General features: G+C 50.5%; 1 protein-coding gene across 2 annotated transcripts in view; it reads left to right on the forward strand.

The window, feature by feature from the left end:
* The window catches only part of UBE2Q2 (ubiquitin conjugating enzyme E2 Q2), a 1,419,211-nt gene that overhangs the window by 202,374 nt on the left and 1,192,167 nt on the right, over nucleotides 1-24,670 (forward strand). For both annotated transcript variants that reach the window (XM_069624339.1, XM_069624340.1), the window contains exon 3: nucleotides 16,748-16,852. In XM_069624339.1, the coding sequence (XP_069480440.1) occupies nucleotides 16,748-16,852 (105 nt within the window). The remainder of the gene's footprint in view (nucleotides 1-16,747; nucleotides 16,853-24,670) is intronic.

Raw genomic sequence — 24,670 nt, forward strand, 5'->3', positions numbered from 1 at the left:
TACAGCGGTTGTTTCGTTGTCTGAGCGTGGTCTTTGAGGGCATTCAAGGTTAGCAGATTGTTGCCGGCCTTGGAACGGCAGTCAAAGCCTGTCTGACAGGGGTCTCGTTGTGCACAGGTTTGAGTCCACAGGCCAAAATCTCTCAAAACTAACCTTGAAAAGATTTTACCAGGCGCAACAAGTAATGCGATCGGGCGATAACTAGCTGGTACACCACGGTTGCCTTTTTTTAAAAAATTGCACAATCACAGACGAGCGCCATGAGTCGGGTAGCTTTCTAGAGAAAAATCTGTTGGAATACAGTATTGAGAATACAAGCCCATTTTTGTGGATTTGCCTTGAACATAAAATTGGACAGGCCATCAGGACCAGCCGCACGGGAAGATGAAGTTTTTATCAATTCCTCAATTAACTCTTCAGAACCCTCTATGTGCCAGGCTGTAGTGGATTGTGTTTCATACTTAGTCAATAAAGCTTGCATCAGCATACAGCTGGGCAAAGTGAGACAACCATCGGGCTTCTGAAACCCTGTTCAGTTGCAGGCTAGCTTGCAATTGGTGTGACGTTCTCCCCAACAAGGTCCACACCTGCGCAGAGTTTTTATTCTGGATAGCACTCATGAAAGCCTCACTGTCAAGTTGTAACAGAAGGGCCTTCCTAGCATGAATCCAGTTCCAATAGTTACACTTGATTGTTTTGGGAATCTGTGTTCGTTGAGGTAATTTCAGATTAGCTCTGTTTTTTTTCTATGTGCAACCTTCGCCTGTTGGGTAAGCAAATCAAACTCATGAGTGTGATTATCCCGGGAAGTGGCTTTATCAATGTGGATGTTTTTGAAAGAGGATAACGCCTCTACATACGAATCCTGTTGACCCTCTTTCTGATTGTTTAGAATGGTCCTATTTGGCGCCCAAAGTGAGTGGTCAGACCATCTAAAGCGAGTCTTGGCATTATTTATTGTTAACGCTTGAGTGTACCACTGTTTGTGTGTGTGTGTGTGTGTTGCCCAAAAGCTCCTGATCCCATTGCCAATGTAGCAAAATTGGATGATGATCACGGGCAGACTGAGGAATGATTTCTAACTTTGTAGCTTGTTGGAACAGATAACTAGACAGATATAGTCTGTGAGATTTAGACTTGCCCTTTTGCCAAGTATGATGTGCTGGGATATCTCCCATGAGGGCACGATTCGTCATATGAAGATTATGATCAGCAACAAAGTTCTCCAGCATGGGGTCTGGCATGGATTCACATGCTCATGAATATTCCCCGTCGTCAGGCTGGGAATCCTCGGTAAAGAAAAAACCAGTATCAGTTTCGTTTCTGATCTGTCTTTCGTAGTAGTATCAATCACTGGTCTCTGCGTCATACTGACCACAGCCAATGACTGCCCTCTACCTAAGCCCCGCCTCTGGCAGCCATCTTCAGATTTTTACCGCACGTTCATGTGTTGGGATCCTCGTGCTATTGCTCTCGAGCGTTAGTGCTATTTTTTCACAAAAACTTCGTTTTTTTTCGGTCAAAAGAGCCTCAAGCTCCACCGACTCTCCATCCGATCAACGGGGACCCGTGTCGGATTGTTCTACGCCCCTCAAGGGTGAAGATTCGTCGAGCTACGCTTTTGGAGGACTCCAGAAGTTTCTCGGGCCCATCTCGGTCATGGCCCAGGAGAAGGGAAGCTCGACGCCCGGAAAGCTGTTCAGGGTCTGCCCTGGATGCCAGCTGCAGAATGTCTTTAAGGAAGACGAACACTCCTTTTGTCTTTACTGCCTACATGAAGACAAGACGCACGTGGAGAAGGACTGTGCGTTTTGCGGCAACATGTCGGAGCGGACCAAGAAGGACCGCCATCAACGTCTCGCCAACTGGCTGGAAGGGAAGAGCCCGTCCGGCGAGATGAAGAAGAAATCCGAGCGGTCTTCTAAGACCTTTGAGGACGCCCCGGCGACGGGGGTCCAACATAAGGCCTAGCACCGCGAGTCCGCTGGCACCGGAAGCGCCGAACGGTCGGGCTCTACGGGCACCAGGCAGGGCGCACCCTCCCCGGCACCATCAACCACGAGCCAACGCTCTGGGTCGGGTAAGAGGAAGGCCGAGCACCCGGCGAAGCTCCTGGAGAGACCCCGGTCGAGCTCGAAGGCGGAGGGGGAGCGAGGCAGTGTCCCCTCCCCCCCCTCAAGGAGAAGGCGGTCAGCGCACCAAGGGTGGTGAAAGCCTTAATCCATCCGGCCAAGGCCTCTATCGAGACAGTCGCGGCGGCCCTGGCTCAGCCTGTGGAGGCTACGCCGGTGGTGGCGACCTCGGGGCTTAGAGTCTCCCTGCCACCGCGGAGGGAGTCCTCTTTTATGCCCATCGACAGGACCCCCGTGAAACCTCCGACGGAGAAGAAAAAGGGGGGGCAGGAGGTCACCGTGGATTCGGCCTCAACCTCTGAGGAAGAACTGATCGAGGTCTTAAGCCACGGCGTTAGCGTGGAAGAAGACCAGCCCGTCGGGAGGGATCCCGACGCAGGAGACGACGACGACCTGACCGCCCGTCGGATTCCCCTCTGCCAGTGCTGCAAGACAACTCGGCGGCCATTTTGTTGGCTATACAGTCCTTATGCTCAGAGATAAGGACGAGACTGCCGTTACCAGTGGAGGAACCACTCCCGTCGGGGGACCCGGAACCAGGCCCTTCGGGCAGCCCCCCCTCCTAAGAAAAGAAGGATTCACCCTCCACCTCCTTTTCAGCCTTCGCGCCCCGTTCAGCCCTCCTCCACGACTCGAGGGGATGATACGGGGACTGACGCGGCCGCAACGGGTACGGACGACGAGGTGTACGAGGAGGATCTGCCGTCGTCTCCTCCCACCCGGGCTTCCCCGCCCGACGAGATTGGATCTTTTCACTCCATGATCGCCAGGGCATCCGAGCTCTTCCAGCTCTGCTCTGAGGAGAAGAAGGAAGGTTTCCTTTATCAGCGGCGCGAGGCCAAGAGGAAGACGGTCCTCGCGGTACCTCTACTGGACGATATTTGGGATGAGGGCCTCGCCCTCCTCAAGAACCCATCCACGACGCCGGCTAGAAGAGACCGGTACGAGAAGAAGTACCGGGTCCCGGACGCGGCCCACTTGTGCCTCCGGGCGCAGCCTACCCCGGACTCCGTCGTCTCCGCGGCGGCCAGGAAGAAAGCGGGGGGGGGGGTCGCGGCCTCCACGTCGACTTCCCCGCCGGACGGCGAGGGAAATAAATTGGACACGATGGGGCGCAGGGTCATCTCGTCAGCAGCGACGACGATTAAGGCGGCTAACGCCTTGGCTATCGTAGCCCGGTACGACAGGGAGCTGTGGTACAAGCTGGCTCCCCTGCTGGACTTCCTACCGGACGACAAGAGGGCGGATGCCCTGGAGATCTTGCAGGAAGGTGAGGTGGCGTCGGACCACGCCATCACTATTGCGACGGACATCGCCGACACTGGATTTCGCTAGTTGGGCAACGGCGTGTGCCTTAGGCGGCGTGGATGGTTCAAGGCTACTGACTTCCGTTAAGACGTACAGACCAGAGTCCTGGACATGCCGTTCGATGGGAACAACCTGTTTGGGAAAACAGTGGCCCTTCAAGCCATCAAAGCGGACACAGAGACAGCCCGGGCTCTCGGGGTTCTCCAGCAACGGCGGCCGCCCTTTCGGAGCGGCAGAGGCAAGGGCGCCTCCAAAGGTTCCGGCGGCAGATTTTCCACCTACCGTCAAGCGGCCCGTTCGTCGTCTCAAGAAGCTTACAGGGGACGAGGCAAGTCAGGCGGACCCCGCCGTCGTCGCCAAGGAGGCAAAGCCTCGTCTAAGCAGGATTGAACCGGCCGTGGGGTCGGGCCCCCACCGAAGCACCCCGGTGGGAGGCCGGCTGGCGAGCTTCGTCAGCGTGTGGGAGTCCATCTCCACCGACCGTTGGGTGCTGGACGCCCTAGCCCAGGGCCACGCGCTTGAGTTTCAAAGAAGGTGCCCGCGTGTCCCCCCTGTGGCCAGGAAAGAGCTTCACGTCCCTCAGCTTCTCCGGGAGGTAAGGGCGATGCTAAGGAAGGGCGCCATCGAACTCGTCCCAAGGAGGCTTCGGGGCTCCGGAGTTTACTCGAGATACTTCCTCGTGAAGAAGACAGGAGGATGGCGCCCCATCCTAGACCTACGACGGCTGAACAAGTTCATCAAAGCTCAGAAGTTCCGGATGGTCACCCTCCAGCACGTCCTGGGTCAGCTAGAGGAGGGCGACTTCCTGTCGTCGTTGGATTTGGAGGATGCCTACTTCCATATTCCTATCCTAAAGGGGCACCGAAAATTCCTCAGGTTCGTGGTCCAAGGGCGTCACTACCAGTTCAGAGCCCTTCCCTTCGGTCTACGGTCGGCACCCAGGGTATTCACCAAGTGCCTTGCACCAGTGGCGGCGCAGCTGCGCCGAGAGGGGGTCCACGTCTACCCCTACCTGGACGACTGGCTCATCCGAGCCAAGACGAGGGAGCTCGCCGTGGAGCACACGGCAAGGACCGTCCAACTTCTCACGGACCTGGGATTCTCCGGTACTACGCCAAGTCCCACCTGGTACCCGCGCAAAACGCACTGTTTCTGGGAGCGAAGCTCGACACAGTGTCCCTTCTGGCCTCCCCGTCGGAGGAAAGGACCAGGTCCATCCTGGGCAAGGTACAGCATATGTTGGTTTCCGACGCGGCCAAGGTGAGGTCCATCAAGTCCCTCCTCGGAATGATGTCTTCTTGCATCTACCTCATTCCCATGTGCAGGCTCCGGATGCGCCCGTTGCAGGAGTTCCTGGACGCGCGCTGGATCCAAACGACGGGCGGCTTCGAGGAGAGGATCACACTCGACGAGAGTTTCCGCCGAGCGATCCGGCGGTGGGGCACCCGTGCGCATCTGACGGCGGGCATGGAGTTCCAGACCCCAGACCACCAGGAGACAGTGACCACGGATGCCTCCCTGGAAGGGTGGGGAGCGCACACCGAAAATCTGCACGCGAGAGGCCTTTGGCTCCCGACGGAGAAGTCCCTCCATATCAACGTCCTGGAGCTCCGTGCAGTGTTCTGGGCCCTCAGGTCCTTCCTTCCGTCCCTCAAGGGCAAGGTGGTGAGGATCTTCACCGACAACACCACCACCATGTTTTACATCAGGAAACGGGGCGGAACCAGGTCCCCAGCACTGTCCAAGGAGGCGCAGGACCTGTGGCATTGGGCCGTCGCCCAAAGGATGTTTCTGGTGCCGTTTCATCTGGCAGGGATAAAAAACGCCATCGCCGACTCACTCAGCAGGGAGCTGCGCTCGTGCCACGAGTGGGAACTACTGCAGGATCTAGTGGATCACCTCTTCTGACGGTGGGGCACACCCCAGATCGACCTGTTCGCGGCGACGAACTCCAAGTGCCGGAGGTTCGCCAGCAGGTTTCCCCAGCCGAGGAGCATGGGCGATGCTTTCTCGTTCCCCTGGGCGGGCCTGTTCCTATACGCGTTCCCTCCATTGCCACTACTGATCCGGCTCATCAACCAGCTCAAGAGGTCACGGTACAGGATGATCCTCGTCGCACCTGCGTGGCCGAGGCAGATATGGTTCCCGTACCTTCTGGACTTGTCAGCGTCCCCGTCAATCAAGCTGCCAGTGGACGCGGATCTTCTCTCCAGGGAAGGAGGCGCCATCCTCCATCACGACCCGAAGTCGCTGAACTTGCAGGCCTGGCTCCTGCAGCGCTAGAGTTTGGAGGATACGACATACCGGCCGACTGCAGAGAGGTTCTTGCAAAGGCCAGGGCATCCTCGACTCTTAAATGCTACGGACACAAATGGAAGAGGTTCTCTGTCTGGTGCCAGGCACAGAAGATTAACCCTCTAAGGATTACGGCTCCCCAAGTACTGCCGTACCTGTTGACGCTGGCCAAAGCTGGACTGGCACACGCGTCCATCAAGATTCATCTTGCTGCGATCTCCCGATACACTAGAACCACGGGGCGGACGTCCTTGTGGTCTCATCGTCTGGTGAAAGAGTTCATGAAGGGACTGTTCAGATCGTTCCCGCCGGTGAAGGCTCCGGCCCCGGCGTGGGAGCTCAACGTGGTGCTGACCAAGCTCATGGGACCTCCGTTCGAGCCTCTGCACTCGGCCCCGTTGAAGTTCTTGTCGTGGAAAACAGCGTTTCTTGTGGCCATCACCTCCGCACGACGGGTGGGAGAGATCCAGGCCCTTTCCTGCAAGGCCCCGTACTTGACTTTTCACGACACGAGGGTGGTGCTCAGGACGCACCCCTCCTTCATGCCCAAGGTGCCGTCGGACTTCGATCTCAACGAACCCTTGGTGTTGCCTGTGTTTTTCCCATCGCCTTCGTCGCCGGCTGAGAGGACTTTGCACTCGCTGGATGTGGCTAGAGCGCTGAAGTTCTACGTGGATCGCACGAAGTGTTTTCGGAAGACGTCACAACTCTTTGTGAACTTTGGACCTGTCAATCAGGGGAAGGCTCTCGAAGGCTTCCATTTCCAGATGGCTCTCCGGCTGTATCATGTACTGTCACCGGTTGGCAAACCGACCGCTGCCTGGCCCTCCGAGAGCACATTCCACCAGAGCGATCGCAGCTACCACGGCGTTCCTATCTGGTGTGCCCCTGCTGGACATTTGCAGGGCTGCTACGTGGAGGTCGACGCACACCTTCACGAAATTCTACTGCGTCGATCAGGATTCCAGGGAGGAGTCCAGGGTCGGCCAAGCCGTGCTGCGCAACCTGTTCGCCTGAGGTGAGCCTGGTGAGGAGGTAGATTGCTTAATGTTGAGTTTGATGTGATGCTTAATGTTGAGCCTTTGCCACCTCCCGTGGTTGTGCATGTGGGTACTGCTATGTATTCTTTATTCATGAGCATGTGAATCCATGCCAGACCCCATGCTGGAGAAGGAACAAGTTACTTACCTGTAACTGTTGTTCTCCAGCATGGGTCTGGCATGGATTCACATGCGAACCCTCCCGCCTACCCCTCTGCGGCTCTTCACTTGGTCATACTGCCACTTCACGTGCTTCCAAATCTGAAGATGGCTGCCAGAGGCGGGGCTTAGGTAGAGGGCAGTCATTGGCTGTGGTCAGTATGACGCAGAGACCAGTGATTGGTTACTACTACGAAAGACAGATCAGAAACGAAACTGATACTGGTTTTTTCTTTACCGAGGATTCCCAGCCTGACGACGGGGAATATTCATGAGCATGTGAATCCATGCCAGACCCATGCTGGAGAACAACAGTTACAGGTAAGTAACTTGTTCCTTATTCCATCTCTTCTTTCTTGGGTACGAGAGGATTTGCACACCCCCAGACAATCCAGGTTGATGTCTCCTGCTAGAATGATACCCATGTTTGGTGTTTATGATGCTAATTCTACGACAGCGGATAGATCTTTATAAAAAATGTTATCTGAATTGCCCATAGGATTGCGATAGAGATTAATCACTGCCACAGATTCGGTAGATTTTGAGACCTTGACCATTTGAATATAATTGTTTGGGGAAGCCCACTTGTGGATCCTCAGTCCTCTACTGGATTTAACCGCCACCATGAGACCCGACATGGGTCTCCCTTTTTGGGCGGACATGGCCGGTGTCAATATAAGCTCATGATCATCCCACACCAGTGCCACACATAACCACGTCTATTGGAGAACCACTATATCAAATTGGTTAATGAAGTGATTTGTGCCCCACTGCAAGTGAGAGTGCCCCCTCGTGTTCCAGCTAGCTAGTGAAATGTTTTTTGATGTAGTTTCTGTTGATGGTTATGCCTGGTTGAGAGTACCATTCTCTCGTTAATGCGACACCAACGTACCACAGTATGGACAAGAGCAAGTTTGTTTAAACGGTAGATCAAGTTGAAGGGTGCTCTTATTGGCGTCTTGTTTTGATGAATTAGCCGTTCTGGATCTTGCATGACCAAAAAGCCCAATTTAAATAATTATGATATGATATGGCATTTGTAACGCGCCTATACACAAGTGTTTCAAGGTGCGACGAGGCAGGGAGGGGGGAACAGGGGGAGGACAGACAACGATCCTACTAGGCCAGGTGTCATTCAGACCGCGCAAGTGCAGGGGTAGGGGGGGAAGGGAAAAGCGCAGTACAAGTTAAGTAGAATAGAAATAAATAGATAAATAAATAAATAGGGCCAGCTGGTGGCAAGTGCAAGGTAAGTGCAGACAAGTGCTGGGAAGGGGGGGCTGTAGGGATACAGAGACAGTCTGTAGTGCAGGGGTTGCCAGGGAGGCAGTGCAAGTGGAGAGTGGCTGGGCCCAGGACCGAGGTCGGTGAGAGTGGCCAAGTTTCAGATTCAGTGTAGAATTTAGTGAAGAATTAGCAGGGGAGAGAGAAAGCTGAAGCAAAGAGGAAGGTTTTGAGGTGCTTCCGGAGATGGTTTTCCTCAAGTTTTAGGGAGGCAGGAAGGCTGTTCCAGAGGGAGGCTCCTGCCGCGGAGAGAGATCTACCCCCAGCTTGTTGCTTCGAGAAGCGGCTGACCCTGAGGGCGTTGGAGACGGATGAGCGAAGGGCTCGGGAAGGAAGATATTTAGGAAGAGAGAGTTGCAGGTATTTAGGCCCCAGAAGGCCTTGTGGACAATGCAGAGGGTTTTGAACTTAATCCTCGCAGCCACTGGGAGCCAGTGTAGAGATTTCAGTCTTGGAGAGATACGGTCCCTGGGCTTGAGGCCAAGGACAAGTCTCGCAGTTCTGTTCTGGATGAGTTGCAGAGGGCGGAGAGTGGAGGCAGGCAGATTAAGATAGAGACTGTTACAGTAGTCCAGCTTCAAGAGAACCAGGGCTCGGGAGACAGTGAGCTTCTGGGGGAAGGAGAGGAAGGGAAGAATACCTCTAAGGAGGTGCAGCTGGGAGTGTGACTTCTTATAGACGTCAGATATATGAGGAGAGTGTGGAGTCAAAAATGACCCCGAGGTTTTTTGCCTTGCAGGTAGGAGCAGGAAGAGGCCCAAGAGAGGCTGGCCAGAGAGCTGCAGGGAAGGAGGGAGTGGGTGTGCCGATGAGTAGAATCTCAGTCTTACTAGCATTAAGGCGGAGGTTGTTGGCAGCACACCATTCCTGGATAGCAGACAGTCAGAGATGAGGGCAGGAGAGGAGGAGGCCGAGGGTAGCCTGAAAATGAGCTGGGTATCGTCCGCATAGCACTGAAAGTTGGGGCAGAGGGCGGCAATGCGGTGGGCAAGAAGTGCCAGATACTGGTTGAAAAGCCAGGGAGAGAGATTAGATCCCTGGGGAACACCACAGGTGGAGAAAAAGATGTCAGAGAGGAAGGACCCAAGTTGGACCTGGGAGGGTTGATTGGAAAGGAAAGAGGTCAGCCACGCCAGAGCCTGACCAGCCATACCCAGGTTATCGCGGAGACGGTTGAGCAGGATGGCATGGTTGACAGTGTCAAAGGCAGAAGAGAGATCGAGCAGAATGAGAACACACGGAGTGTTGGAGTCGAGGTTCAAGAGCAGGTCATCACGGATGTTCAGGAGAGCAGTTTCCGTGCTTCTGGCCGCTCTGAAGCCGGATTGGTGGTCATGAAGACTACCAACAGCTTCAGCATGGAGGTTAAGCTGGGAGATGGCCAGTTTCTCCAGGAGCTTCCCAGGAAGGGAGTGATGGAGATTGGGCGATAGTTAGCCGGGCAGGAGGGGTCGGCAGAGGGTTTGTTAAGAAGAGGGTGCACAAGGGAGTGCTTGAGGGGGGATGGGAAGACTCCAGAGGCGAAGGAGAGGTTGCAAAAGTCAGCCAGGGCAGGAGCCAGGGAGTCGATGTGGTCCTTGATAGTTTTGGAGGAACAGGGGTGAACCTGTTTAGACAAGACTTTCATAGATCGGACTTGTCTGGAAACTTCGTCAGCAGAGAAAAGGGGAAAGGCAGAGAAGGAGGGAGGCGGGGTGGCTGCAGAAGGGCCGGAGGAAGAGCAGGGTAGCGAGGGAGGTGATAGGAGGAGAGTGAGGACAGGATGGCCTGAGTTTTAGAGATGAAGTAAGAGGCCAGTGCTGTACAGAGGGCCTGGGAGGGGACAGGAGAGGTAGAGATTGCAGCAGGGGTGGCAAGCTCCTTGCAGATTTTAAAGAGTTCGGCCGAATTGTTAGATGCCGCAGAGATGCGGGCTTGGATAAGGGCTCTCTTCTTGGTGAGAACGGAGAGACGGTATTGCCTTTGGAGCAGGCGGCAGGCCAGTTTGTCAGAGGATGAACAAGAAGCACGCCATTTCCTCTCTGCCACCCTGCACTTGCGTTTTAGGGTGACGAGATCCGAATCATACCAGGAGTTACATTTGGCTTTGGGCTTCAGGCGGATTCTCATGACAGGGGCAAGGATATCAAGAGTATCAGAAATAGCAGAGTGGAGCAAGGAGAGGGCTGTGTCAGGGTGGGAGTCAGCCGAAGGGGGAGGGAGGGGGGGAGAAGGTGGCAGCCAAAGCCTCAACTGACACGCGCTTCATGGGTCGGATGACCGAGAAGGTGGGTGGCAATGATGAGGGTGGCTTGGCCTGTAGGGTAGGGAGGGTGAGGTGGGAGGATAGGAGAAAGTGATCACTCCAGGAGAAAGGAGTGGAGAGAGGGACTGAGAGGGGAAGGTCAGAAGAGATCAGAGCATCAAGAGTGTGCCCTGCAGAATGAGTAGGCCCAGATGGGAGAATAGAGAGTGAGAGAGAGTCGCAGAGGTCACGAAAGAGTCCTGTGGGGGGACAGGAGGCATCTAGGTGGATGTTGAAGTCGCCAAGAAGGAGGAGTTGAGTAGTAGTGGACCGGAGTGAGGAGGAGAGGTCAGCCCACTCGGAGAGGAAGGAGGAAATTTGACCAGGTGGCCGATAGATAGTAGCCACGGTAAGGGAATGGCTAGGAGAGAGAGAGTCGGCAGACAAGACATTCAAAAGAGGAGTAGGTCTGCGTAGGAGTGACAGTGGCAGGAATCCACTCAGGGAAGATGAGGGCAACACCCCCCCTGCACGGTTGGGCCTGGGCACGGAGAGGATCTTGTAACCGTCAGGAGTGTGTCAAAGCTGGCTGTGAACCATGTCTCAGTGAGACCGAGGACGTCCAGGTCCAGTTCCTCAAGAAGGTGACAGATATCAGAGGAATGCTTGATGGCAGAGCGAGAGTTAAGAGTGGCAATGTGGAGAAGGTTGCCATCCTTGAAGGACTTCCGGGGAGGGGTACAGATCAGAGGTACGCCCTGCGGAGGTGTAGAAGGAGGAGGTGAAGAAGCAGCAAGAGAGGGGGCAGGGAGGGAGGGTAGAGGCAAGGTAGCCGAGGACAGAGGAGGGGGACAGCAGGAGAGGAAGTTGATGAGGCGAGGGAAGCGTCTATCAAAGAGGTGAAGTTTGGCCTGAGGGCCTTGGACCAAGACGGTCCCATTAGCGTAGACATTAATGATGGCCTTAGAAGATTGGAAGGGGGCCAAGAGGACATCCCAGCGGGTGCCGCCATTAATCGGAGAAGAGGAAAAAGGAGAGAGCACAGAGACCATATGAAGGGTCCATAGGTCAGGCGAAGGCACAAAAAAGAGGATGTCAGTGAGAGTTTCCTTAGAGCAGGCACTAGTGTAGGTGTCAGCGATAGGGAGGCCTGGGTTGGAGACCAGAATGTCCTTTTTAAACTTTTTCCTACCGGATTTAGTGAGGAGAGCAGGATAGTCAATAGAGAAGCAGTTAGAGAAGATAGGCGAGATAGAGAGCACCATAGAGTAGGAGGGAGTGGGGGGGGGGGGAAGACAGACGATGTGAGAGCCTGCAGACAGGAAGGCTCCATCCTGTCTTCCATCTTTGCTCTCCAGATAGTATTTAAGACTAGGCCTGATTTGATCCAGAACCAGACGATGGAAAGATTTTGAGTGTACACAAACTCTACCTGGTCAATGTCAGTTGATGCAATGTCCTCCAAACTATCAACATCCCCAAATAAGTTTAATATGCTTGAGCGGCATGGGTCATATTTGTCGAATGGAGCATCGCAACACTTAACAATGAGAGATTGACAATTGTTAAATGAGTTTTTGTTCGAACGATTCGGAAGGGTTGATCTGACAGGGGCTTTATTGTTCACGCTTTTGGTAGATGGTAAAAGGCAGCCCTGATCCGCTCGTGAACAAGGCGGTATGACTGGCTCACACCTTCTTTATTTTGTAAACTTGAAGGTGACCCGTTTGCAACGTCAACATGCATAGGTGGAATAATGCTTGATGCTGACAAAGCGGGCACCCCAACTGCTAGCTGTGAGGGATTGACCGCCATTGCTTGAGTGACACGTTGCAGTAAATAAGAATCAACAGCAGCTTTGACAGTGATCGCTCTCGCAAGTCTCGCTCTTCAGCCGACTCATTACTGTTAGTTAACTTATGCGGAATGCAACAACCTGACACTGCTTGGCCGTTATTATGTTTGGGATGATTCATGGGAATAAGGGGGTGATTAGCAGAGAATCCAATTGATCAACTAAATCCGACAATGGGACGTAGTCATTTGATGGAGCACTATGAGGTCGGACTTCAGGAATTGTGATCATCTCTCCCGGTAAAGATATTGTGGCAGAGACTTTAGGTACATTATAGACAATTTCTGGTTCTCTAGCTGGTTGCAATTGCAGTGTTGGAAGTACTGTGGTATTATGTGGCTTTGAGATAGTTTGGAAGAGCTTTAGTTGTTTTACCGGAGACCACTCTGGAGTTTAAACATGTTCTTTTAGCACATATTTTAAGATTTGAGATAATGGTGGAGGGTACACGTGTCACAGCACTTGGTTTAGACTGAATTTTTTTCTGACCTTCGACACTGATCCAAGTGTCATTCAGAAATGCCACATTAGGAATAGAAGGTTCAGTCGGACATATGATGTTCTTAAATGCGGGCACTGCTGGAATGAATGTATTGTTAATGGAGTGTTTGTTGGTCATAATGGACAGATCGGACACTCCAGTCAGGTTTACATTTTCATCGTTTTGCAGGATAGGCGTTCTCAAGGAAACAGAGGGAATCCAGTCTAATATTTGTTGGATTTGTTTTTTGCAATGATATTTTTGTGTCCAATGTTTCAAATAATTTGAATCTGGCAACGGTGGTGTTAACTGCTGCCAATGTAATTTCAATTGAGGCCACGTTTTCTGAGGGGTTATCAGCACTGTCAATGGGCAATCTGCGTCGTGCTGTTGGTTGTAGAAATGAATCCACAATTGAGTGAATGGACTGAATTGTGGAGTCCATCGAACCTGGAACGTTCTAGTTCGAGGTATTCGGGCCAGGCGAGCTAATGGACCTACCAGCGCTTGCATGGATCGAAATGTCGGACGAAGTTTCAATCCCCTCATTGACTGGAGACATGTGATTAATATGGTTATTGCTATTCCCTTTATTGGGCGTGGTAGCAATTGTCAAGATGGTAGTGTCAGATATGTCTGGGGGAATAGATTCCGTACAAGGGCCGCAACTAGAGCGGTCCGTCAAATCTACCGGACAACATTCTCCTTCTAAGGGTGCATCCGGAAGCCTTTCCTCAGTCGTGCACTCCTTCCTTTTTGCACAAAATGTGCGAATGTCCCTGTTGGACAATGGGGATCTCAGAACCGGAGTCGGTTATGGTTTTTCTTAAAGTACGTGTGACAGATTTTGATTTGCCACTCATATTTTCTAACGAATTTAAGAGCAAGCCTACACCGTCAGGCATGTTTGATTTCAGAGTGTAATGGCTGAATGACATAAAACTCACTCTGAAAACGGGTCTGTTAAATTATAAACCAAACCAAGTAAGTAATATGAAATGAAATACAAAGTGTATACACGGACTAAGCTGAAACAAAACTTACACTCTCCATAAAATATCTGCAGCAAAGGCGCTCTCCTAAGTGACAAATGAAACAATAACACAAAAGCAAAATGTCAGGCACCAGCACACAGCACCGCAGCAAAGCGGCCGAGCAGGGGCAAGGGACATGCTCGGGTGCGCACGCGCAATGCGCGTGCCTGCCAGACTTTATAGGCACTCCCCCTTATAGCTTGGTGTGATGCTTAAACACAAATGGAACGGAATGAATATACATATTGGCACTAAAGTGCACAATATAGTCCTGGATCACAGTCTCTGGTGTGTTCACCTTGTGGGGCACGTTGTTTTCAAAAAAGAATAGAAGCACAGAGCACGAAAGAAATTCTTCCAGCTGAATCCAACAGCGTCTCATGGCCAAGCGGGACTTACAGGGACTTGCTCGGGTGCGCTGGTTTTAGAGGATCCCTCAGCGTCTTTTAACCACATCGCTGTGCCTCTTTTACAAAAAAAGAATCCATTTGATGTGAAATGGAAGTGAGAGAATATCTGGAAATTCAGCACTAAATAAAGTTAGATTATTGCAAAGTGAAGTTGCCTTGTGGTGTATTTTGGAGCTGTTCTGTACTGCGCTAGTGACCAACCATCGTAATGGTCCAACGGTGACAAACTTGTCAGGAGAGTAGAGTTTTGCTCCTCTGTCAGGGGTATGCAGACTGTTAAAGATTCCCATGTATGTGAAGTTTTCCCTCCAGTTGTGTACCCCCCAACTTTGTGCTGCTGTTTTAAACACCATAGTCTGACTTTTCCAGTGGAGCACAGCCTTCAGCTGCACTCCCTTGGGCTTTTCGCTCACTTGCTTACTGGGAAACTGACATGCCCTTAAAGACAGTCAGTACTGGGAAACTTTGTTTCCCTTAGTCTTTTCCAATGCTGCAACTTTTCTACGTGTTGCAAGTGCACAATGTACCTTACAGTACAGTGCACTTGGGTTTTCCTTTCATTTCTAAAGGCCCTAGACACCCTCGAAGGATTTTTTTAGGAGAATTGTGTATGTGCCTTGGACAGGGCTGGTGGCAGCTAATCTTTTCATGTACTTTTAATCCTTTCTTGCCATGCAATCCGCGTTTACCCCGTTTGGCACAGAAAGGTGGCCTAGCTCCAAATTGTCCATGCCACAAGGTTCTTTGTCCTGTCCTTTGGCCATCTTGCCCCTTCACCTTCCCCAGGTCGCGCCGACCTGGGTCAGTCCTTATTTGGGCATGCATTACCCATGAAACACCAAGCTTTCGTGGGCTTCTGCATGTCTTGTGTGTGCCCCTGGGATGTTGGCTGCACTGTCTAGTTGCAATCCACATCCTGGGTGCCAGAGAGTCTGGTGTGCTGTGAATGAGTGGGGCCACCGTGGTCCGTGATTGGTCCACGAACGGTGTGCCTGTATGTGAGCAGATCTCCCATTGGTTCCTCTTTGTTTTGGTGCAAAGGAGATTCTGGATAAGGGAAGGCTCCAAACCACTATACCATGTTGTTCTCCTGAGTTCCCACTGAACAAAGGATATGATCCAAGCATCCTGAAATGAAGACGCAGAGGAACCGCTGGTGATACGCTGGAAGGTTTGGCACTGCTCACCGTTCTCCCGCTGGACCCCTTTGCATCTGATCGAACCTGAAGGTCTGCAAAGACGCTTCAACCGATTGGAATAGTGGGACTAACTATTCTCGGCAACTTCATCAAACCCTTCAAGCAAACCTTCTCTGAAGTGTCCCTGGGCCAACCAGTGGGCTGACCAGCTTGCGCAGGACCCGTTCTCTGACACTGGCGCTGTTTTGAGGAGACCCTTGAAACTTGGGGGATGGCAAGCTCTGCGTTCATGGCACATTCCTACCGAATTACATACACATGGCATTCCCAGGTCTGAAGTAAAGAGAGCGCCCGAACCGGAGTGCACGTGGTTACTGTGTCGCTCAGCCGTGGTAACTAACTTCACAGGTGCCTTGCTGCTGTGCCCTGAAGCCTGCTACAATGAAAGTGGCCTGATCCATCCACCAGGAGGAGTGAAATTGCCACTGTCCCGTTTGGGAATCAACACCCATTTTTACGCACAAGTGTCCCCTGAGGGCCACTCTCCTTTCCACAGATACCCTGAGCTATCAAACCATTTCCAACTCCTGGAACCTATTCTGCCCTTTGGGGAGACCCTCAACAAATAGTGGGAGCTTATTCTGCATCACCTCACCCACCTTCCTGAGCTGCTACAGACCCTACAAGAGACCCCGTTTTTGCCTTTCTGCACTATCTCATGCACCAGCATCTGAAAGTACATTTGAGCGCTAGGCTCTCCTCAACGTAGGGTCTGGACTTCGTTTCAGTTAGGTATTGTACTTTGCAGAATGGCCTAAAGATAATTTGCACTGCCTGTTTTCTTCCCTTGCAGGTTGTGGGCCCATTCTGTGCGTTTAACCCTTTAGGCCACTTGGAATTGTATATATGCATTTTAATATGATTTTGTTGGTTTAAAAGTATTCCTGTTGATGATTACTTTGTGTTGAAACTCAAAGGCCTTCAATAAATGTATTTGTATTTTTAAATATATACACCTGAGTGGGAGTGATTTGTAGTGTCCTTTACTGTGTGCTCATTGAGGTCTTTCAGTCACCCTCACCCCTCCTGAGACCTAGTCTTGACCGCCGCCAATGCTACCTTGATTGGTCTGGCTTGTCCGTAAATTACCCTGTTCCAAGAAACTAGGCTGGCCTTCTAAACTTCTGCCTACCAGGTCAGAGTGCAGAAATCCATCTTAACACGGACCTTGATTACTAGAATCTATAAATGTGCAGTAGGTGAGCAGGGCGGGGGGCTGTATTTGTTAAACCAAGCACTCAAAGGTAATTGGTTCTATTACTACTCAGCATGTGAAAACGGCCTTGTATTAGCTTCAAACTGAATAATAAAACCATGTTTTTGCAGCTTCTGCAACAACTGAAGCGATTGATATGTGACCTCTGCAGGTTGTACAATCTTCCTCAGCACCCAGATGTGGAGATGTTAGATCAACCCCTACCAACAGGCCAGGTAGGTTTTAGCATGGTTCTCGTTAACTACAACATTTTTACTGTTTGTATGTAGTACTCCAGGATTGGGAGGGGTGCTCGATTTAAAGATTGATGAATAGCTCCTAAGATTTCCTTATCCGTTATGTTAATAGTTCCTTTTTAAAACCTGGTACTATTTCGTATCTTGTCTAACCTTTTAGCATTGGTCTTTATCATGGAAAAGCACAAACCAGTTTTGATTTCCTTGCTCTAGTGATTTGAAATCCTGGCACTCAGAATGTTGCATGTAATGTTGGCATTTTGGAGTTAGGTGTCTTTGGTGCAGGCAAAGGAGTGACCCATCCCCAGATTCCCTACAATATGTATAGAACTTTGAGATACTTTGCTGACCCACCATTGCTAGTATGGCACCCATTTAGAAAAATGCCAGGTTGTCTTTTATGAAGTGCAAAGGTGATGGGCCTATTCCAATATGAAATGCTGCTGCTCTTGAGTGTGGTAAATGGCAAGTGGACAGCAGTAGTTTACCCAGGTGCATGCAAACAGTCGTTTAGAAAGCTGTAAACTTGCTAGATTTCCCTGGTTTCAAGGCGAGAAAGATTGTTAACTGTAGAACGTGCGTAAATAATGTGTTCAAAATTTTACTATTGATGTGGATTCAATTGTGGTCTTTAACCCCCTTTACAAAAATATTTTCCTGGCAATAAAAGCGGGTTTGGCTTATTTTCCTACTTGATTGCCCTATAATTTATAAATCCTTTTCCCAGGCCAGAGCAGATGCATTGTAATACCTTGTTTTTAGCACCAATAAATGGCACTGCAACAGTTATTTGAATGCACAATCCTGCCTACTTTTATAAATGTTTTTTGTTGGACTCAACCTTGTGTATCATGCGTCTTTACTATATTCTGCACCCTTGTGTTTTTGTTTTTTATTTTTAAAAAAGTCCTCCAGAAGTGAAATACCCATTGGCTTCATCACTGTGACTTTCTTTAATTATACCTTACTGATATAAACCAAAATAATTTGCTTCCAATATCTTTTTCTGTGTGCAACATCGGTTTGATTTTTCAGAAAAGCAATGAGACTTGCAAAGGGTGATTACAAAATGACAACAGTAATACAGTATATAGTCTTCTAGGTTCAACACCAAACAAATTAGCTTAAATATCATACTGCTGAATAGATTTAAAATTAAACAAAAGTCTGGACTGTTGACATCATGAAGGCTCTAAGTGGAGATGTTGACCAGCTTGCCTGACCCGTTAATCCTCATGGAGATAGTTATATCAGACACCCATGTAAAAAAAAAAAGGGTACATGAACACGGTCTACATTCCAACCCGTAACCTCAAATGCCCATAAGAATTATAATAACTCGGCCATCCATTCAGCTTACTAGATGATTTAATGGGAAAATTATCTGTTATGCCCTAGCTTTGCCCAACTTTAGTTCATGTACAAAACGAACCTAAAATGGTCAAACATAACTTCACCAAACAAAAATGTTCTCTCCTGAACACAATGGTGTCCCTGCTTCCCTCATGACCTGACTAGTAGACCATTGTGAGCAAGATTGGCTCACTTTAACATCGGTAAACCTCCACCTTTCTAGCGCCTTTCACCCTGGCCGAGTCCTTGGGATTTCCGGCCCCTCGAAGCCCCTGTATCCAGAGTGTCTTTGTTGGTAATTTCAAATCCACTCTTCCCGTCCAGTGATAAACGGTCTGTCCCACATGCAAATGCTTATCCATATATCCCACAAATAGTGATCAGATGGCTCAGAACCTTTCCACTGACCCAGACAATGAGGCAGTTACTTTCTCCAATGCCCATATTGTACCCCACCACACAGCGAACTGCCACCTTTTGTTCATAGTTGTCGGGTGATACATTCTTGAGATTTTACTTTGTCCAACTTCTCCCAAACCCCTCCCCCAAATAGTTTTTTCTGTGTATTGCCTGCCTGGTTTCCAACTTTTTAACTGCAGGGTTTGTTATTGTAAGGAAGGCATGGTATTCAACAGTGAAGACAGACACAAATGGTACATAGACACAAGTGGTACACGGTTCAAGGGTGTTTATTGAACTTCAGTGGGTTGGTTAAACGCCGATCTAACCCAAAGTCTATAAAGATGGGAGCAAGCTACGACTATCAAAGTAAAAATAACACTTGTCTATTGGAGTCTTGGCAAAATAAAAAGGGCCTATACTAATAAACCTATTGCCAATCCTTACTTCTAAATACAGATGGTGTGGGAAAATTATGTATGCAAAAGTAGTGTTCATAAAATAGGTCTGGATAGTTGAGTGGTAAGCTCCCCCTACCCCACGTTTCAGCACGGGACAAGGCAGCAGACTTGAGCTTTGAACAGTGTAAGGAAGGCATGGTATCAAAGCAAGACAGACACAAGTGATCACAGTTCAAGGGAGTTTATTAAACTGTAAAAATTGATCAGATAAACGCCTAATCTAAACCTGAATCTAAGATGGGAGCAAGCTACGACCATCCAATAATAATACAATCCTAGTGGAGTCTAGTTAAATAAAAAGGGCCTATACTAAGAAAATCCTATTGCCAGTCTTCACCGCTAATACAAAATAGTGTGGGGTAATGTGCACACAGAAGTGTTCAAAAGGATGTCGGGACAAGGCAAGGACGCTCAAGCGCAGCACACTTTTGGGGCTTCTCTGGCCCGAGTTTACAGTTCCTTTTTCTCCCATCAGGGCCTTCTGTGCCCTAGTCTCGTTCTGCAAAATCGCTTGCTTCAGAGGGCCTGATGCATCACAAATGACGTGCAAAAGTTCCTTGTGAAGATAAATATGTCGGGTGATTACTCTTCACCCGAGGAACCCCCCTCAGCAGGGCTCCGATCCCTTAAACGACATCAGCCTCCCTCAGTCGGGCTCAGACCAACTACTGTGGACATCCCTCGGTCAGGTTCACATTTGTCACCACAATGCAGTTCACTTTGGCACATGATGAATTGAAAAGCAAAGACTTTCAACTGTACAAGAGGTTTTGACTCGACCCTTGTATGACCACTTTGACATCTCTTGCTGGCCTCACCTTGGGCCTCTTGGTTCTTGTAGTTTTCTCAGTTCAACAGATCATCCTTGTTCAGGAGCAGGGCATTTGTTAGTCTTTTGATTGAGGGCCCACATGGCGCTGGACCACTCTAACCCTAATACCTCGGTGGTTCACAAAAGACCTTTGTTCTTTTCTTTATGCAAATGTTGCCACTGCAACCAGGAGCTTAGTGTGCCGGACTGTTTTATCAGTTTCCTCCTACTCACCGCCCTGTGCTGAACTTGGCTTTTCTACCGCTGGAGTCAAGTACGGTACCACAGCAGCAATTTTTTTTTCTTCGCTGGCTATTGGTGCGGGAGGTCCCCGTGTATCATTGACATCTGTCGCACCAATCGTCAGCTGCAATTCCCGGTCTTGCTGTTCCTTTATCGAAGGCTTTGCGGGTCTGGATTGAAAAGGGCAAGGGCAATTCTCTCCTTGCCTTTTCGGTTTTCGCCGCCTTTCTCCTTCGTTTGAACTGCCGTCCCGGAATGACTGCTTCCTCATGCTTTCAGCTTTTCTCAGTGTGCTCTGCCTTTAATCCCTGTGGGAGAAGGGACAGGGCCATCAAGTGTGCGTAGTTATCGGCAATTGCCTGACTCTGCCTGAATTTGTGTTGTGACATGTCAGGTAAACGGCTCTGGTGTTAGTCTGTTCACTTTTGCGGTGTGAGAAAGTGTTCGCGCAGGAAAAGGGAGGTAGAGCTTTTAAATATCCCACGGGATAGGATCGGAAAAAGGTATTATAAGGAAGGGGGAACAGTGTCTCACCCGTCTGTCCCACTTACACTCCCTAAAGACACCCCCACCCCGATCTAGGTGATCCTCCTGCGCTGGTCCACCCCCAGGAACTGGATCCAATAGCGATGGCTGTGTCCTGGCCACCTGGATGACGGATCCCTGGGGACTAGTGGCCGAGACACCTTCAGTTTTCTCACATCTTTGGCTTCTCTGGCTCAAGGATGTAGTTCAGGGCATCAATCAGTGCTTTCCGCGACAGTCTTTTCCCCAAAACAAAGTCTCTTGTTTGCAGGATGCCTGGACACATACAAAACTAAGTTCCTTCTCTTCTCTTCAGGCTTTTTTTAAAGGGCACAAGTTTAAGGGTTCACTGTTTCTAATGGGTCTCCCTCAGCTGGGCTCGGACCGGTTATTCGCAATTCCTTCTTCCTTAGTTCATCTTAAGACTTTGGACTGTGCAAGGCTTTTGCTTAACCTCTGCATGACCACTTCGATGTGTTTCACATTCATTCCTTTTCTGATACGATGCACCAAAAATGCAGACTTTCGACTGGGCACGCCTGTGGTGCAGGACCGCTCTGTTATTTTATCACTCCTTTGACTGCACACACCAGGTTTCTTTCATTCTCAAACTCACTGGTAGCCATGTTCACAGTTCTTCTGCATTTGGCCTTCATTCAGGACATCGCCAGTTGCTTGTAGCAGGCTTTCTCCCGGGTTCCTGGAGATGTCTCCCTAGCCACGCCACGCCTCTCTCCAACATTGAGTGGGCGTCTCAGCTCCACTTTCCACTTTGGTCTCTGAAGGCTTCTTTCTGCACTCTGGCTTTCCGGGTCCTCCTACGTGCTCTCGACTTCTCCCCAAAAGCTCTTTGGATTCTCTGACCCCTCCTTAGTGTTCACACTTGAGGGTCTCCCTCAGCCGGGCCCTGACCCCTCTGTTTTTAAAAAAGAAATAGTTTTGAACTTCCAGTCCCAGAATGCACTTCCTTGTATCTTGCTCCCACTTCACAAGCTCCCCAAAAATTGCATTCTCGTGATTTGGGAGCAGCAGGAGCAGAAGGGGATGTTTGACTGAGGTCAGGGTCCTACCACCTGACCCTCAGAGACCTGAGTTCTCCTGTCTCGCCCAGGGGAGGAGCTCTGTTACGCTCACCTGCTCCCACAGAGGCGTCGATCGGAACTGGACAGCTGCGGTCTCCACCAATGTGACGCGTAGGGCCGAAATGACGGACTGGACTGGCCCACCTAGCTTCGTTTGCTTGGCCCGTAGGAATATTCTTCTGCAAATGGAGAAAGGGAATTAACCACCCGTGGAGTTGAGCGTAATTCCCCCCCACCCCTGCTGTTCTCCCCACAGATCACCTTTGATGTCCCCTCTTAGTCTCACCTGATGGTTTGAAAAGATGAGCTCTCCATCCTGCATTGAGCGCAGGGGCGCGTTGATAACCAGTTGCTTCACTGGCTCGAAGGAATTGGTGAGTTCCAGAACAATATTGACTCCGAGATTCCCGGCAAGACGCCGTAAGTATAAAGTTCGTAAGAGTTCAAATGCCTGACTTTCACTCTTGTCCGATTCCTTGCAGGTTGCAGCTTGACCCTAATGAAGAGTTCCTCGTGGCAACGGGTAGTATTCTGGTAAGGATTTGTATTTTCCAACACAGTTCGATAAAATAATGTCCATATGTAACCTGTTGCTTTCTCCCTTATTCAGGCGCTGAGAGAAAGTATGAAGTCTCGGGGAATTATATCTCCGGCGGTAATCGGGTAAGTCTATTGTGGTGAGGATGGTTCCCCTTAGTCCCTTTGTTTCACCTTGCTGTCCTTTTGTTTCCCCTTAGGAGCCGGGGTTCGGCGAAGATGCAGTGGAAGCTGCGCCGACCCGTGAAGAGGAATAGTACCCCCGGTGGTAAAATCAGGTAAGTCTATGGGGGGTAACTAATATTCCTCTGTGTATTCCCTTGGCTCACCTTGCTGTTCTTGTCTTCTCCTTAGGTGCCGGAGTGTGGCGGGAACATGCAGGAGGATGCGGTGGAATGTGAAGATGCTGCGAAGGCCGGAGAGTTCAGCACGGCGCTGCAGCAGGCGACACGACGCGCATAAAAGAACTTCTTTCTTCCAGCTCGAAGGCGCGATGGATCGGGAATTCAGGTAAGTATCAAAGGTATTGCTCTTGTTCTAACCTTTTCTCCTTCTTTCTCCCTTTTTCTAGGAGCTCCAAAATCGAGGCGGGCTTGGCAGAAGGCTGGATGCAGACTTGCAGGCACAGTGAGCGTTACGCTGCTGGATGCAGAATTACGCGAAGCGTGTGCTGCTCTTCGGGCGTGGTTTAAATAGCCTCCAAAGTAGTCCCAGGTAAGTATTCCTCCCCAGCCCCTCCCGAGTAAAAAATAGTCCCCAAGTAAAGTAGTCCCTTCCAAGCCTCTTTTGGCTTGGAGCTCTTGCAGCATGGTCTGCATCAGGTAAGTTTGCAGCATGGTCTGCATCAGGTAGGTTTTAATCTGAGCCTGGCGCCAGGATTGCACCCAAATAGGCCCTAACAGGGGTAGGCATCATGACAGTCGGTTTGTGCAGCTTGCAAGCTCCTGTGCCCGAAACCTTTGAAGGTGTGCCGTGTTGAGCAGTGGGCAGCCTATGGAATGTCGCAGGCCGAGTCTGGTTCTCCCGCTGCCACAACCGCCGATGGTGCGATTGTGACGAGGGGCTGAGTGACTAACAAGCCTCTGATTCGGAGGCGATTGACCTCTCGGGGGAGCACTCTCGCTCCGCGTAGTCTGTCCCTGGCACTGCTAGGCAAGACTTTGGTCCTGATATGTTAAAGGATATTTGTACCGTGCATTATCACCACCAGAGTGGTCCCTTGGCGCTCTGGCGGCTCTGAAAGAGGAAGGGAGGGTGAGTTAAAAGTGCAAGAAAGCAGTGATGTGTTGTTGGCGGCCTCAGCCTGGTGGTTCCGTTGGCTGGCACTGGGGTGTCTTCGGCCGGTAGTAGTTGTGTACTGTTGTGAGTCTGTGTCTTTGTTTTGTTGTTGCAATGTAGTGAAGTTTGTGCGGTTTGATGTGCTGTAGGTTTGTGGTTGTTTGGTTTGGAGTTTTGAGAGCTGTATGCAGAGGGGAAGTTGTTAGTGGAGTTGATTAGTTGGCATTTCTCTCTTGGATTGAGGTGCTGTGTTTGCGTAATGTCCCCAGATGGGGTGTGGGAGCATTCCTGCGCCTCTGTCCTAATCTGGGCAGGTATTCACTATCCCTTTCACATCAGGCCTCCGCTTTCATCAACTTCCCTTTCCTCCTTGGAGCCTGTGAGCGCGGTTGCAAGGTAATTTGTAATTTTCCACCTGTTTCTGGTGGCATCTGTGGTCCCCCTGCCACCTAGTTTGCCCCATTGTCTCCCTCTCCCTCCCAGCACCCATTTCCTGATTCTCGGGCCCTACCGCCTCCCGTTCCCGCCCACCCCATCCCATTGGTCCATTCAGATCCTGTACAGCGAGTGTAGACTCGCGTGCCTGCGCCAGCTCCTTTCCTCCTTGGAGCCTGTGAGCGCGGTCGAAAGGTAATTTTCCACCAGTTTCTGGTGGCATCCGTGGTCCGCCTGTCCCCTAGTTAGCCCTGTTGTCCCCCTCCCCGCACCCATTTCCTGATTATCCGGCCTTCCCTGCCACCCCCCTCTCATTGGTCCTGACAAGAGGACTCCCATTCATTACCAATCCCCCCAGGGCAGCCCATCGGCTAAGGACCCAAGACAAAGGACGGCCTTTTCAGCGACAGCTCCTAGTTGTATCTGCAGGTATTAGCAGGAAGACGAAAATAAGTAAGTGTGGCAAGGGCAGGGAAAGAAGCAATTATTTCAAGCCATACTACCCTACCACTCAACCCTAGATTCTTAACTATTGTAAAAATCTGCATACTATGCTATCATTGCATTATTGAGCTCTCCTTAAAGCATGTCAGTGATATAGGTACACTTATAAAGCAAGATTTCATTGTTAAATTAAGGAGTGTGCCCAATAGCCTGACTTTAGACGTATGCC

The sequence above is a fragment of the Ambystoma mexicanum genome, chromosome 11 (assembly GCF_040938575.1).
Source record: "Ambystoma mexicanum isolate Mex_15411 chromosome 11, UKY_AmexF1_1, whole genome shotgun sequence".
In the NCBI taxonomy this organism is placed as follows: domain Eukaryota; kingdom Metazoa; phylum Chordata; class Amphibia; order Caudata; family Ambystomatidae; genus Ambystoma; species Ambystoma mexicanum.